At 39.4% G+C, this 17,500-nt stretch overlaps 1 protein-coding gene across 1 annotated transcript in view; it reads right to left on the bottom strand.

Moving 5' to 3' along the window:
• Positions 1-17,500, bottom strand: part of tp73 (tumor protein p73) — a 50,894-nt gene that overhangs the window by 12,835 nt on the left and 20,559 nt on the right. Inside the window, exons 3-7 of the mRNA XM_084333005.1 lie at positions 9,020-9,209; positions 7,874-7,989; positions 5,097-5,206; positions 4,435-4,577; positions 4,236-4,324 (exon numbers count right to left, since the gene is read on the bottom strand). Coding sequence (XP_084189131.1) covers positions 4,236-4,324; positions 4,435-4,577; positions 5,097-5,206; positions 7,874-7,989; positions 9,020-9,209 — 648 coding nt within the window. The remainder of the gene's footprint in view (positions 1-4,235; positions 4,325-4,434; positions 4,578-5,096; positions 5,207-7,873; positions 7,990-9,019; positions 9,210-17,500) is intronic.

Here is a 17,500-nt window from a genome sequence, read left to right as displayed (position 1 = left end):
ACATACCATAATATTAGTCACTCTTCTATTGGTACGAAAACTCGGGGTGTAGCCATAGTCGTTAAACGTAAGTTGAATATTGTACTAAAGGGAGTATGGTCTGATGTAGAAGGTCGGATAACTATAGCTAAGATTGAACATAAGAACAGGAAAATAGCGTTGGTAGCGGTATACGCCCCAAATTTGTACGAAGAAGATTTCTTCACTACACTAACCAATGCAATGTTAGACATTCCCGATTACTCATTTATAATAGGTGCGGATTTTAATGCCATCTGGAACCCAAGGTTGGACAAATCTTACCTCGCCTTTTCCAGCGAACAAAAGAATTCATCGAAGGCATTAAAGGATTGGTCGAAGATTACAGGTGTAAATGACTTATGGCGGTTACTTAATCCCACGACCCGAAAGTACTCTTGTCGATCTGCGAGACATAATACACTATCCAGAATAGATTATGTCTTTGCATCACAGAGACTATTTGATAATTATGAAGTGGAAATGATACCCAACGCACTATCAGATCACTGTTATTTACTCCTTAAAGGTACATTTGGTATACTATCCTCCCGAGCCCCAAGATGGCGATTTAACTCGTTGCTGCTTAATAACAAGGAATTCATTACACAACTCAAAGAAGCTCTTATAGTATTCCAACGGGAGAATGCAAACTCGGTGCAAGACCCCAGAATAATATGGATGTCGGTAAAGGGAATGATCAAAGATTTCACGGATAGCTTTTCCTCCAAAATGCGCAAGAATCAATGCACAAAACTGGCCGAGCTGGAAACGCTTTACTCAACGTTATTTAATTCTCTAAAATACAACAACTCAACTCGACTAGAGAATCAAGTTAACGTACTAAAAATAGAGATCAATGCCATATACAGACAACAATCGGAAATACAAATACGCAGCACAAGACAACAGCAGTACTCCCATGGTTCCAAACCCAGCCACCTATTAGCCATGCGATTAAGAATTAATGCAAAATTTGCAGATATAACTACCATTAGAGCACAACAAGTACTTGTAACAGATCCTGTAAAAATAAACGATACATTCAAAGAATTCTACTCCGACTTATATAAATCAGAAACGACCTTCGATCAAAACAAAATGGACACATTTCTTAATCAAATTATTCTCCCTAAACTTTCAGAGGATGACGCTAAACAGTTAGAAACACCGATCACACTAGAGGAACTCAAGAAGGCCATAACCGCAATGCAAAGTGGTAAGGCTCCTGGAAGAGACGGTTTCCCATCAGAAATTTACCTTTCTTGTTGAGACATAATTGGCCCCTTATTACTAAATATGATCTTATACTCAGTCAAGGAGGGGAACTTCCATAAGAATGACAATATTGCACTCATAACAGTCCTCCTTAAAAAAGACAAAGACCCCAACGAGTGCGGTAGTTATAGACCTTTAAGCCTCCTCGGAACCGATATCAAACTGTACTCTAAGGTATTAGCCATCAGATTACAAAAGCATATGACGTCTTTAGTTCACCCGGACCAAACTGGCTTCATAGGAGGCCGCCTGATCACTGAAAACATAAGACGAATACTGCACGAACTTGATGCCGACAAGGAGGACACCATACCTAAGGCGATGCTGTCCCTGGATGCTATGAAAGCCTTTGACAGGCTGGAATGGTCGTATCTATGGGCAGTACTAGAAAGGATGGGGTTAGGAAAAGGATTCATCGATATGATTAAAGTATTATACAAAGACCCATCGGCCATGATTACAACAGGCACAATCATCTCCAAAATCTTTCCGGTATCACGCTCTGCCAGACAGGGTTGTCCTTCTAGTCCCGGACTGTTCAATCTATCATTAGAGCCTTTAGCACAATATATAAGACAATCCCAATCCATAGAACCAATCGTAATCAAGGGCACACAACAAAAAATTAGTTTATATGCGGACGACGTAATATTGTTCATGCAAAATCCCAACACCACATTGCCTCATCTGCTCAAGTTGATTGAGGACTTTGGTGATTTATCGGGATTTAAGATAAATTGGCCGAAGTCGGCTTTCCTTCCACTTAACACCCCTGCAAAAAAAGATACAACCCTCCCAGGAGAGATACCGATGGTAAAACATTTCAGATGCTTGGGAGTGGAAATATTCCCCACCATAAGACAAACGGTGAAGCACAACTACACAAAAATCCAAAACAAAATCAGACGACTTTGATAGATGGGCAAAACTTAAAAACACAGTACAAGCACGGATATCAATAGTTAAGATGGATGTACTACCTAGAATCAACTTCTTCAGTTCAATGCTACCGTTACCCCCTCCAGAGGGTTACTGGAAAAGATTACACTCCTCCACATACAAATTTATTTGGAATAACAAACCACCACGTATAAAAAGATCCACCGCACAGAGAAATAAAGCAGATGGTGGCATGGCATTTCCAGATTTTTTCCTATATTTTAAGGCGTACACATTAAGTCCATTGACAACATGGTTTGACCCCCAAGCATTAGTATCCTGGAGAAAATTAGAAGAAAACATAGTAGCCCCACATAGACTGAAGGACATAGCATACACTAAACTACCAATCAAGCACTGTGAACGAAAATTTGGCCCCATAATTACTCATGCGATCCGGATATGGCGTGAATCACAAAAAAAAAATCCTAACCCACAAAAATGGCACAATCATACTCCCTTATTCAATAACAATGCACTCTTAATTGGAAAACGACCTATAAGATTCCCTATATGGGAAGAGCAAGGCATACACTCATTAGGGGATGTTTTTAACAAACAGGGTTTTTGTAGTGATAAAGAAATACGCAAAAAAATTTATCTCACCAAGTCCACATGGCTTTTTTACAAACAGTTACAGCTATGTTTGAAGTCTCACGGTGTTCCATTAGACAGACCAATTGAACACCACAGATACCGCAAATTCTTCTACGAAAGAGAGACATCGAGAGGTTTTGTTTCAGAATTTTATCATCAATTACTAACGTCCTTGTATGAAACCCTCCAACTAGACTCTGTCTGGAGGAGGGATATACCAGACCTGGAAAATGACTTTGATTGGCAAGGAGCCTGGGCAAATGTCCGACTTACATCAAGGAACCCGGATCATCAACAAATCAATCTTAACTATATTCACAGGACATACTTGACTCCTATAAGACTGTGCCGAATGGGGCTTAAACAAGACTCCAAATGCTCCCAATGTACAAATGGGGATGAAGGGACATTTATGCACATGTATTGGGACTGCTCACCAGTTAAGGCATTCTGGAAAGATGTGACACAACAAATATCAAAACTCGTATCTTGGAATATACCTGTACATCCCTCAGTATTACTATTGAATGATGTTTTTGAGTTTGCAGTGAATCCACAGCTAAAGAGATTGGTTTTATCGGGGATCACAGTAGCTAAAAAGCTGATCGCATCACGCTGGTTTCAACCGGAAAAAATGTGCCGTAAAGTTTGGTTTCTTACATATCTCGATGTAATTTACCAAGAAATATCTACAGCAAGAATTCTGGGTCTCAATGAATCCAAAATGTCAATGTGGTTAGAAGTGGTGGAGAGAATAAAAGCTAGCTTATAATGGTAGTGTCTGGTTAGGTGCGAGGGATAGTGGAGGTACTTCTCAAGGTGGGGTCCGGGAGGGGGGGGTTCGAGCTGAGCATATGTGTGTAGGTTTTTTAGATAACAGGTATTAGGGGTATATCTTATATAAGACAATTAACTAAAATGTGATCTCATTGGATGTGCCCTGACAATTAATGCTTGTATATCTTATCGTGTGTTGTCATGTTTGTTTATGTGTTTGTTTAAAAAATAATAAAAAAATTAAATACAAAAATAATTGTAAAGGATCACAAGTGTGTTTTTGATTTGTTGTAAACAAAGACAGAAAATAAATTAATTCAATTAATAAACTGTATGCCTCACTGTCACTGTGTGGAAGAGACTGGGATCATTATTTTGTGCAAGGCAACATCAGGCTTGACTTTCCTAACTTAGTGAAACTAAATGTAACAAATTAACACATAGATATAAATGTACTGAATGGTTATCTTATTTTATTTAAAAAAAATTAAATAAAAAGAAATCCGATATATATATATTTTTTTACCGATACCCGATCCAGCTATTTTACTGATATCGGCGGCCGATACCGATACCAATATCGGATCGGAGCATCCCTAGTCAGAACCATGTCAAAATGCTCTTACAGGAATATAGTAAACCTCCTCGTCCCCGTGACGCCTCTTCTTCATGTTGATGTTCGGACTGGGAATACTTTGAGGCGTCTGTTTGAAGTCTGCGTGTGAAAACCAAGAGCAAAGACATTATCAGCATCCCCATCATCACCAATAGTGGTAGATAATAGATTTACACAATGTTAGATGTGTAGGGAGTGGAACGACTCACTGCGCTTGTTGGCACTGCCATTTTTGGCCACATTCTCGTTCAAGGCCTGCTGCTCTCTGAAGTGGTCTTCGTCAGCTTTGCGGTCCCGGCCCGGACACGCGCATATCCGACCTTCAAATGACCTTCTGCCTAACACCTGGCCACTGCAACAAGGAGAGGGTTACAATGCTGTTAGTCCAAGAGTCAACTAGCTTCCGTTTTCTGGACAAAGACTGCGTAATGTTTGTGGTGGTGCCGGTGGGGATGATGGTGATGGTAGTGTTTGGAGATTTTTTAATAAGGTGCATGGTGCCGTGTGTGTGTGTGTGTGGGGGGGGGGTTATAATAGAGAATTCTGATCACACACAAGTTCTAATTAGTTTGAACTAATTCTCTTTCGCTTTGGATTTGTTTGAAGTTGACTTAGGTCAAAAGTAATACAAGGGGAGATTTATTAAGCTGGGAGCAACACAGAGCCGGTACTCTACCCGATGACGGATGACTTCAGAACATTAAATATCCACGCAGTGTTGCCATTTCCAATCCATAGTGCTGACATAATGCACTCACTAATAATAATAATAATAATAATAATAATAATAATAATAATAATAATAATAATAATAATAATAATAATAATAATAATAATAATAATAATAATAATAATAATGATGTCCACTCACTCCCTGGTCTCCAAGGTGATGATGATGAGGATGGGCCTCCTGTTCATCCCTCCCACACAGCTGCTGTTACACATGAAGTTATACAGGATGGTGGTGAACTCCGTGCCCACCTGAGAGACACATAGACGCGCTTTACAACCACAGCAAGATCCCCGCAGCTTTGGCTAAAGCAAGCGATTGATTGATTGATTGAAAACTTTATTAACAGATTGCAGAATGGGTACAATACAGTACGGCTCAATACACACAATTGTTAAGGGAATGCAGACCAGAGAGACTTTCGTCTTGTTTACATCAGGGTCCCCCATTTTCAATTCATCGTAACATATGACATACAGATAGACAGTACTGCTACATCTATACATTTATGACATACCAGATTTGCAAATACAGTACTGTTTGTGATACAAGAAGAGTCCAGAGAAAAAGTATATACATTTGACGTAGAAACTGTACATTGGAGGAGGTTGGGTGGGTGGGGGGGGGGGGGGGAGGTTGGGTAGGAGTGGGGGAGGGGGACGCTGACCAGCGGTGGGAAGTGATGGATCACACATGCATCTGATTACAAACTAAATAATAATCCAGCCCAAACTCAAAGAAAAACAGTTATCAGATGACACACTGCAGCACCCACTCTCCACACTTTAGATCACACAAACACACTTTATATTTATTGATAAAGGATTTGCACTACAACTCGTACACCTACTGTAAATTGTACCTAAATTGCACCTCATCCCATTTCTGCCTTGCACTATATAGTATTGTATATTAGTACACTGCACAGTATTGTATATTATATGGTAACTCAGTTACGTCTATTCTGCATCGAACATTGTACATATGTCTATACTGAACACTGTGACCTCATTTTTTTTTACTTCTAATTTACATGCTATACTATGTTATTTTATTTCATACTTATCTTGTCTTGCACAGTCTCTGGAGCGTAACAGTAAGAAGCATTTTGTATAAAAGTATTCTGTACTTCTGTATGACAACTATTAAAGAAACTTGAAACTTGAAAACAGATACACAGTTAACTACCAAGATTACTAATAAAGAAATGTATATATTTCCAGATTATGGACAACAAACGTGAAACTGTAGTCAGTCTAGAAGCAAATCAACATGGAATTGTCAATTGTCCGGTTAGCATCATATTCTATGGATTTCGGAGGCGAATTAATGTAAAGTGGATTTAGTGGATTACATTTACATTACTGGTTCGTTTTCATTTGATCGATCAGTCTCTTGAATCGTCACAAAGAAACAAGCATTATCAATGATCGCCACCAGAGGGCAGTGTGGTCACTGTCAACATAAAGCGGCACATGATGGGTTTTTTCTTCCTGTATTTCTTGTTAATTTCATCATGTGAAAATCACAGATATGATGAGTTCTCACACTCTGCCTTGTTTGGACCTGCCTGGTATCCCCCTCCCCCCCACACACACACCATACTTCCTTTGAGTCAATAATAATGACTGTTTTCTTGAGGGGAAAGTGAAAAGATACTCCATGTCGCTTGAAAAACAGCACCAAGATCATCTCAACGACATGTATCAAACAAAAACACATTCTCATTCAAAGTTGTACAGAAATTAAACTGATTTCAGGCGTAGAAATCCATAATATGAAATATGTATCAAACTGAACTCAACGTTACCCTGTATGTGTGTAACAGTTGATACTTATGCCACTCAAGCACATTTAATAGAAAATACTTCACTGCCTTTAGTTGAGTAGAATATTGAAAGGACAACATACTTGTACTCTTTATCAGAAGACTATTCGAATTGCCATTGTGAGATCATCATTAGAATGTTCCATTCTCAAAGATTCTAATCTCACATCTGAGATGCACACTTGAAAGGGTTAAAGGAACACGTCAACATGATGGGGAAAAGCACTTAGTGTCTTCTCCAGAGTCAGACAAGAATATAGATACACCAATACAGTGCGTTCAGTGGAAAGCTATCTGTCTGCAAGCCTATAGTTTAGCAAAAATGTATGGAAGCGTATATGGACCACTAGCTTAGCTGTTGGCCAAAAACACAGTTCCTCGAGTTTTAAGCTAGGCTAGTGGTCCATTAATTTGTGCTAAGCTAGGCTAGCTCGCAGCGGGATGGTTGTAAGGAGGAAATTGGTATCTAAAGCGTTGCAGGGCCAAGGCTAAGAGCATAACCAAATACTCTAGTCACCCAAACAACTGCCTCTTTGAACTGCTGCGGTCAGGCAAGCGCTACCGGGGTCTCATGGCAAGCACAGAGAGACTCAGAAAGAGCTTCTATCCCCAGGCCATCAGGATGCTCAATGACTCTATGCAACACTCACCCTCTACATTCATTGCACACACATCCACATGCACACAATCACTTTTAAACAAACACTCACCTTAACACTCACTTTAGACACTTTAACACTACATTATATTTATCTATTATTAAAGAGATTTGCACTCCATTCACATACCTCATTTGCATTTGCACCTTACCTTAATGTTTTGTACCTCATTTTCCGCATTGTACCTCACTGTACCTAGGTTGTACTTTAGATTGTATATCGTATTGTATATTGTATATATGTATATTGTATATTCCTCTTTACTTACTTTTTTACTTACTTTTTACTTACTTTTTTACTTTTTTTTTTACTGCATGAAGCACACTCTCAGGGGCTCATACAGAACAAAGCGTTTCACCGTAAAGTACATGTATTTTATTGTGACAATTAATAAACAAACTTGAACGTGAAGTTAAAGGGGCTCCCCTCACCTGCGGGGCCTCGTAGGGCACCAGGACACTCTGCCTGCCCGTGGCGGGCTCCTCCACGTACTGAGACAGGTTGTTGCCCTCCACGCGGATCAGGTGACTCGCCGGGGCTGCCTGGCCTGGGGGGGGGGGGGGTTGATGATATGATTTAGGTAGGGGGTGGGTGGAGTCAGATATACAGGTGCAGCTCGATACATTTGAATATTGTGGAAAAGTTATTTTATTTCAGTAATTCAATTCAAAAAGCGAAAACTCTCGTAGATTATACATTCATTACACACAAAGTGAAATATTTCAAGCCTTTATTTGTTTTAATTTTGATGATAATGTCCTACAGCTCATGAAAGCCCAAAATTCTGTATCACCAATAACAAAATAAAAAATAGATGTATTTTTCTTTTGTATATAGAAATGTCGGCCTTCTGAAAAGTATGTTCATGTATGTTCACTCAGTACTTGGTTGGGGCTCCTTTTGCACAAATGACTGCATCAATACAGCTAAATATATAGACTTTTCCACGATATTCTAATTTATTGAGCTGCACCTGTATGTGTGTTTATGTTCATTTAGATTATTCAAGTCAGGTTTCCACCTTAATTGAAAACATTTAATATTGGCTATGTTGAATTAAAGAAAAAAAAATATATATACAGTTACTAGGGACACACCCATATGAACAGATACCCATAACAGATACTATTATCTTCTGTTATGACTGAGCTAATATTTATTGATATTGATACAATGTGGTCTGTTTAAATAAAAACATTTCCTAGGGTAATCCAAAAAGTCTTAATTTTTGTTCCTGCAGTCTATTTCAATGCTGTTGTGTAAGTAAGTATACCCAAACAAAACCTGCACGGCAACACAACACCATACGCAGCTAGACAGAGAAATAATCATCTGCTGTTCACATCTGCCCACTTCTGCTCATCAGACCAACACAATCAATACATCATCAGCTGATATATGATATATATGTTTGCTGATATATATCTGCCCAGCTTTTCTCATCAGACCAAATGCTTATGAATAAATAAAAACATGAATACCACTTGGTTACAATACCAATGTGTTCACTGATATATCCATCATGAAAGGACACACAGTACAGCCAGTAACAGAATAGCTCTATCCGGGGATCTTACTGTCGTTGAAGTCGCGTCCCAGCTCGTGGTTGGGGCATCGTTTGACCACCTCGGTGACATGCTCCGCCTTCTTGTAGACTGGCATGGCCCTGATGACACTGCCGTGCGGGGGCGACGAGGAGCACAGCTTGATCTGGATGGGACACGTTTTAGCGATCTGGCAGTACAGCTTCTTCAGGAGCGGGGAGTACTGGAAGAGGCAAACAAGCAAAGCACACAGTTGGACACAGTTTCATTTCTTTAGGATCTGTCCTCGACTAAAGATGAGTTGACTCATGGGACTATGCTGGCTAATCCATTTCTTGATTTCAATTACAAATGTGTAACATTGTGTTTAATCGTGCAGAATAACTTCTGGAGCTTATGATGAGACGTGTGCTTATCGTCTTTCAGGAAATACTAATTCAATATGTACATATACATATCAATATAAATATTATACATATATAAATAACACACACTAACAAGGTCTTGGGTGAATAAGACCAAAGTGTATGATTAATTGACTAATTGACTATGAGGTGACAGAACAGACATGGTAGTTTAGGTAGGACAGGTGTAGGACAGGTGTAGGACAGGTGGAGGACATGTTTCATGCCAAAGCGTTTTTCCATTATTTTAATGCTGAGGAAAATCCACTTCCTAAAATACCACATTTCATTAGGATATTGCTATGTAAGCAGAACATCTGGTGGGTGAGGGTTTGCTCATCAGAATTAAAGTAGATGCAGCTGTTTTCAGCGACCACGGCGGCTTTCTGGCAAATGTAGACAAGGCATAGACAGTGGTTTAACAGTGGTTGTTTTCATTGAGGACAGTCAAGCAGCATATTATACAACCAGAAGTAGACAGTAGTTTAGGTGGGATAGGTCAGAGGTCAGAGGTCACTACAACCTTTTATGTCAACAGGTTCTCCAATCGTTTTATATTGACCGTCAGTATCACTCACTCACTCGCTCGCTCGCTCGCTCGCTCGCTCACTCACTCACTCACTCACTCACTCACTCACTCACTCACTCACTCACTCACTCACTCAGCCACTCTGCCCCTAGTGGTGGCTCACAGACATAACACTTTGTGTAACACCAGTTCAATCTACGTGAGAATGCTTCACATCTATGATACTATGTGTCCTTGTTCCGTTGAAGAAAATACACCTCAGAGAACAGAGAAGAAAGAAGAGAGAACAGAGAAGAGTGAGCAGAGAACAGATAACAGAGAAGAGAGAAGAGAGAAGAGAGAACAGAGAACAGATATCAGAGAAGAGAGTAGAGAGAACAGAGAAGAGAGAGCAGGGAGCAGAGAGCAGAGAACAGATAACAGAGAAGAGAGAAGAGAGAACAGAGAACAGAGAACAAAGAAGAGAGTAGAGAGAACAGAGAAGAGAGACGAGAACAGAGAAGAGAGACGAGAGCAGATAACAGAGAACAGATAACAGATAACAGAGAGCAGAGAACAGATAACAGAGAGCAGATAACAGAGAACAGAGAGCAGAGAACAGAGAACAGAGAACAGAGAGCAGAGAACAGAGAACAGAGAGCAGAGAGCAGAGAACAGATAACAGAGAGCAGAGAACAGAGAGCAGAGAACAGAGAGCAGAGAACAGAGAACAGAGAGCAGAGAACAGAGAACAGAGAGCAGATAACTTAGAACATAGAGCAGAGAACAGAGAAGAGAGAGCAGAGAACTTAGAACATAGAGCAGAGAGCAGATAGCAGATAGCAGATAACAGAGAACAGAGAGCAGAGAACAGAGAGCAGAGAACAGAGAACAGATACCAGATAACAGAGAGCAGAGAACTTAGAACATAGAACAGAGAACAGAGAACAGAGAAGAGAGAGCAGAGAACTTAGAACATAGAGCAGAGAGCAGAGAACATAGAGCAGAGAACAGAGAGCAGAGAACAGAGAACAGAGAACAGAGAATAGAGGTGCAAATGGCATCAATGTCCTTTCAACCAAAGCACTGTTTCTCATTTGTCAAACGTCCAGCCAACATTCCCCCTGTGTAAATAAATGATGATACAATATCTTGACCCTCCTGGATGAATAATATGTTTTATTTTATGTTGTTGTTACTTATCATTGGGTGAAATAATGACAATCTAAGACAGGGCAGGTCTTGAATTACTTGAGGTGATTTGATGCAGCAAGGACAGCAGCATCTAAAATGGAGTGCTGCGGTGCTGTCCGTGGTGCTGAAATAGGTTTGGCAAAATAGGTATTTGTTATTCTCTCCCCAATTAGTTTGGTGGCAAATACTTTATCTCCACTCCTTCATACACAAATAAAACGTTTTACATGGCGACCAGCATCTCCAAAATGACACAGTGGTGCACACCTAGAAATGACAAATGAGCACAGCTATTGTCATCATGAAATTATAAGATGCTGTTCGAATGACAGGAGGGAAATGTTTAATCTTAACGAGGACAGATTTCTTCAATAACCTGTGAAGTTTAAGCAAACAACTAGTGCCAAAATAGTGTCAAGTCTGGCATTACATGCAAAGATGGATGTTAAGAGAGAGACGTAGATGATTTGTATTGTCATGTTAAGAGAGAGATGTAGATGATTTGTATTGTCATGTTAAGAGAGAGAGAGACGTAGATGATTGTATTGCCGTGTTGTTAAATTGCAGCTTAATAATAATAATAATAATAATAATAATAATAATAATAATAATAATAATAATAATAATAATAATAATAATAATAATAAATTGAATTTGTATTGCACTTTTTGTTCACTAGGATCCCAAAGTGCTACAGGGTTCAAACATAGTTAAAAACATAGTAAACAGAAAATTAAAGACAACAGCTTAACATTTTAAAGCCTTATCAGAGAGAGAAATGTACATATATCAGAAGGCCTTGTTCACAGGACCACAGCTACATGGACCACAGATGAAGATAGGAGTGATCTATTAATATAGATCCATTAATTTTCCTAGAGCTGCAGCAAAGACTGAAGACTCAGGAGCTGCTAGAAAATATCCACCAGTGAGAAAGTCTATGAAAAACCTTTTTGTGGGGAAAGACAGGAGAAATTCCCAAACGGGAGTACGGTGGAAGAAAGGGTTAAAGAATGGAAAAGAATGGGAATGTCTGTCTGCCAATACATGAAACACAAACTACGAAGAGGGAGGCGATCATCATACAAAGTCATCACGACTTGAAGACAAATTAAGTCATTTGAAATATGAGGGGAAATTTGAGAGGACGGTGAAACCTGCAGTTAATTTGATTATGCGTCGTAAAGGTAATGACCACTCTGTCGTCAGAATGAATGCATTTATTATCTTACTACCAGACCGGGCTTGTAGGTACAGTAGTAAGTAATGTTAGTAATATGAGGTGTCACAGCTGGTAGAGAAGCCATGGAGGTTCAAAAGGCCAAATCTGAAACAATGTGTGTGTGTGTGTGTGTGTGTGTGCGTGTGCGTGTGTGTGTGTGTGAAACATTCAACATAACATACTCATCTATAGTATGAGTCAACCACCCGCTACAAGGCAGACCTAGGAGGATGCCCCATCTTACAATAAAGGGAATTACTAGAAAAGGAGCTCTTTGTCTTTGCTAACAAGCACATCTGCCATTACTGATGTTGGCACTTGTGCCTCATGTGTGCATGTGTGTGTCAGTGTGTGTGTATGTGTGTGTGTGTATGAATGTGCGTATGTGTGCGTTCACATGCATTCAAAGGGGAGAGAGGAGTCTAAGCATGCCCGACACTATCACCAAATCTAAAAAATCCTCCTCCTCCTCCTCCTCCTCCTCCGGACGGCACAGTGGGACCTTCCAGGAGAAACGAGGAGAGCTTTTGTTGTGTGTGACTTGCTACACTGAGCCTGAATACAGATGCAACAATGCGTATACAGGCATGAGTATATATACAACAGTATATACAGTATACAAATAAACAAAGTTACAACTGAGATGTACTGTATGTTATTATATACTGTGTGCATGGGTCTACTCTGATATCTATTTAGTATTATATACTGTATGCACGGGTCAACTCTGATATTTATGCATGGCTATACTCTGGTATCTATTTAGGTCATATGGCTAAACACAGTCTAATGTAGGGCCATCCTCGAACATCTTTTCCCACACCTTTTCTTTATTTTAGTGCCTTTGATCTTATAGACTGTAAGTTGCTCATAGATAAACTAAAGTGTTATGGTTTGGGCTGCCTCTTGGTATCCTGTCGAACAGTAGAGTATAGTCTGTCCAGCAGTAGAGTCTAGTCAAGGTCAAGTTCAAGTTCAAGTTTGTTTATTATTAGTCACAACAAAATACAGAATACTTTATGATGAAATGCTTGTTTCTGTATGAGCCCCTGAGAGTGTGCTACATAGAGTAAAAATAAAGTAATAAAAAAAAAAGTTATTAAGAAGTAAGTAAAAAGTAAGTAAGTAAAGTCAATATACATATATACAATATACAATACAGAGTAAAATGAGTAACAGTGAGGTACAATGCAGAAATGAGATGAGGTACAAAACTTAGGGTAGGGTGCAAATGAGGTATGGATGTAGTGCAAATCTCTTTAATAATAGATACATATAAAGTGTGTTAAAGTGTCTAAAGGTGAGTGTTTGTTTAAAGTGAGTGTGTACATGTGGGGTCATTATACGAAAGCTTGCCATTTTGTGTCCCTCGAACAATACTCCTCTGTCAATTTTAATAAAAAAAGAATGAACAATAAAACATTTCATAATTTAGATTCCTGATGTGTCATGTAACATAAAAACAAATAAAATGTATTTTGCTTTTTGTTTTTAAAATAATTTTAAACACTTTTGTGCAAAGCATCTTGCAAAAAAATGAAAAATGACCTGTCCCTCAGTAAGATTGTTCTACTTCCACTAGCTATTAAGGCCAAAAAAATCCAAACTAGAACATAAAAAACTTAAACCTATATCAAGGCACAAGTGTTGTTTCACTACGCATGAATGCATTCTTTTAATATATGTTGCAAATGTGTACAAAAAATTACTTTTTAGTTGTGTCCCCATGTTGTTGTCAACCCTGTTGTCAACCCTGTTACACCCCTTCAGAGATAATGGACTGTTTTGAAATTTACATATAGCCCAGGAACTGACATCATCTTCCTTTTCTAAAGATGGTGGAGAAAAGACAAGTAAGTGTGCTCCTCTTTTCATGCATTTTCTTCGAGTTATGTGATGTCCAACAGAGGGGGACGAGCTTGTTGCGTCAGAACTGTTACCATAAATGCGCTTGTTAAAAAGTTATTTGTTTGAAATTGTGAATATACATATTTAACATCATTATTTCCTCTCATGAATGCACACCATGTGGTGTCAAGTAATTAGCATATGGCTAGTAATGGCTGCTAGTTGCCTTTTTCGTCAGCCCTGATACCATCAGCCCTGTTACCTTTCAATGGGTAACAGGGTTGATTGAATGGTAACAGGGCTGACAAAAGTATATGCTTTTGTGTGTACATGAAAATATACTTCCCTTACCAATAGTAAGAGGTTACAGCCAATGTTAAAGTGACTTTTGTATTTGTATTTTATATGATTTTCTTAGGATGACTCTATCTGCAGTGGAGAAAGGGAGGGTGTCAGCCCTGTTAATTGTACAATATTCTGATGTAATTTAAGAAAATAAAATAAAAATGTAAAACAAACTCATTTTATATGTTAAGTAATAGAAACCAGTGGCTCCCTTAAAGAAATTGGGATATTATTATTTTGCTTTCATAACTCTTTCTTAAATCAAAGATGCTGTGAAAGGGTCCATTGTGAATGGGCATATTTATTCATGGAAATGTTAACTCGTCAATATTCTAACTCTACAAACACACTATTGTAACAAGGGGCTTTTATCTTTCATATGATATCATAATTATTCTAAATATGTATTTATAACCTTTTCAAACAGTAATTGATATGTAGTAACAGGGCTGACGAAAAACAAATATGCATGTTGTTTAAATGTGAAAACAATTAAAAATATAATAGCCTGAGATGGCACGGTACATTTGTCTGAGAGATAAGAATCCACTTAATAAAAAAAAAATTTCCAAAACTTTTAAAACAATACTTTCAAAATCAAACATTAAAAAGTGAAAATGGCAAGCTTTCGTAGAATGACCCGTGTGCAGTGAGTGTAGATGATGGGTTGTTACATAGTGTCATTGTCATTGAGTATCCTGATGGCCTGGGGATAGAAGCACCTTCTGAGTGTCTCTCTGTACTGGCCATTAGACTCCGGTAGCGCTTGCCTGACTGCAGCAGTTCAAAGAGGCAGTTGTTTGGGTGACTAGAGTCTTTGATTATTCTCTTAGCCTTGGCCCTGCAACCCTTGTTATAAATGTCCTGGAGAGTGGGAAGCCCACCTCCAATTGTGCGCTCGGCTGAACGGGCCACTCTCTGTAGTCTGCTGCGGTCGTGTGTAGTGCTATTCCCAAACCAGGAGGTGATGTTACCAGTCAGGATGCTCTCTATTGTGCACAAGTAGAAGTTCTTGAGTATCTTCTGACTCACTTTGAACTTCCTTAGGCGCTTAAGGAAGTAGAAGCATTGCCGTGCCTTCTTCACTACACTGTCAATGTGTGTGGTCCATGTCAAGCGTAGTCTATTCAACAGTAGAGTTGGACACTGCTGCTTTTTGAAAACTCCTACCAGAGTGAAGATTTTTTTGTTAAAAACAATCTTTCGCCGTTGACTAAAGATGCACTTCTTCAACCATTATCTGAAATAATAATAATAAAAAAAAAAAAAAAAAATCTAACCCTAACTAACCTTACTGTCATGCACTTTTCCTAATAAACTAACCTACACTGTAACACGCAACACTTTGATGAATATTGTTACTCAGCTGATAGAGTTGTACCCTTCCTGATGACCTGTCGTACAGAACTTGTAAGTCGCTTTGGATAAAAGTGTCAGCTAAATGACTAAATGTAAATGTAAATGTAAATGTAAACGTTTTTTAAAGTACACAGTGACTGTATTATACAAGACTACTCTCATTATCATGGTCTAGTAGAACTAATGCTGTGACACACACACACACACACACACACACACACACACACACACACACACACACACACACACACACACACACACACACACACACACACACACACACACACACACACACACACACACACACACACACACACACACACACACACACACACACACACACACACACACACACACACACACACACACACACACACACACACACACACACACACACACACACACACACACACACACACACACACACACACACACACACACACACACACACACACACACACACACACACACACACACACACACACACACACACACACACACACACACACACACACACACACACACACACACACACACACACACACACACACACACACACACAGCCATGAGACAAAAATCACCTTTTCCCACCTTGCTTTCCCCCGACAAGTCTTGACAGTGTTTCCATACCATGAATAAATAATCTTCCACCAGGCAACAACAGCCGCAGCGGTTCTCACAGACCCGGGGACTTTACCTGGTCCTGTTGAGTTCAAACAAGTCAGACACACTGCAAACGGGAACCAGGCCAAAGGCAGTTATGGACACGTCTGAATTATGTCAGATATGAAACATTTCAATCAATCAAAACCTGCTCCTCTGGGAAGTTTCTGTTCAGTTATATTTACCACATGAGATCTGATGGAACCAATGATCCCCTATTAGATCTGATAGAACAACCTCTACCTTGTGCTATTAGATCTGTCTGATGGAAGCAACTATCCCTTGTCGTATTAGATCTGACATAGAACCCCTTCTACCTTGTGCTATTCGATCCAATAGACCTTCAGGACCCTATGATACACTTGGCTTACGCTTAAAGTGCCTAGAGTTCATACTGAACTTTGTACATCTGCCTTTGGCTTCTGTGCTCCTGAATCATGGAACGCCCGGCTGCAGGTCACATTGACACAGTGCACTAATTAGTGTCCATGGGTCCATTTAGAACACTAGTGACAAGCAGGTCATCACAATCTGTAATATTTCTTTAATTGTGTTTGAGTGTTTAAGGTTTGAGTGTTTTTATTTATTTTTTAATACATTTTTAGCATTTTTACAGCTTTATTGGCCACGCAGGACCGCCAGAGGAGAGGGCGAACGGGAGGAGATGTGGGGAAGACATGCGACAAATACCGACGGGAGCTGGGATCGAGCCCGGGGCGGCCGCGTAGGTGCGCGAGGCACTATGGTATGCGCCACGAGGGCGCCCCCAAGGTTTGAGTGTTTAAGGTAGGAAACTAAGGAAACATTTACCTAGGAACTGGGACACCCCTCATTATGTCATCAGTAGTAAAATAATGTAAAGGACTATTATTTTGTACGTATCCGCTTATTTTTTTGTTTTTTTTAGCAGGGCCTAGAAACGTAACCTAGAGTGTAGTTGAACATATAATAAGTAGTATAAGTGGTAACAT

The sequence above is a fragment of the Notolepis coatsorum genome, assembly GCF_963971535.1.
Source record: "Notolepis coatsorum genome assembly, chromosome: 17".
Lineage (NCBI taxonomy): Eukaryota > Metazoa > Chordata > Actinopteri > Aulopiformes > Paralepididae > Notolepis > Notolepis coatsorum.
The sequence above is the reverse complement of the archived record's forward strand: the minus strand, read 5'-3'. Positions and strand labels throughout refer to the sequence as shown.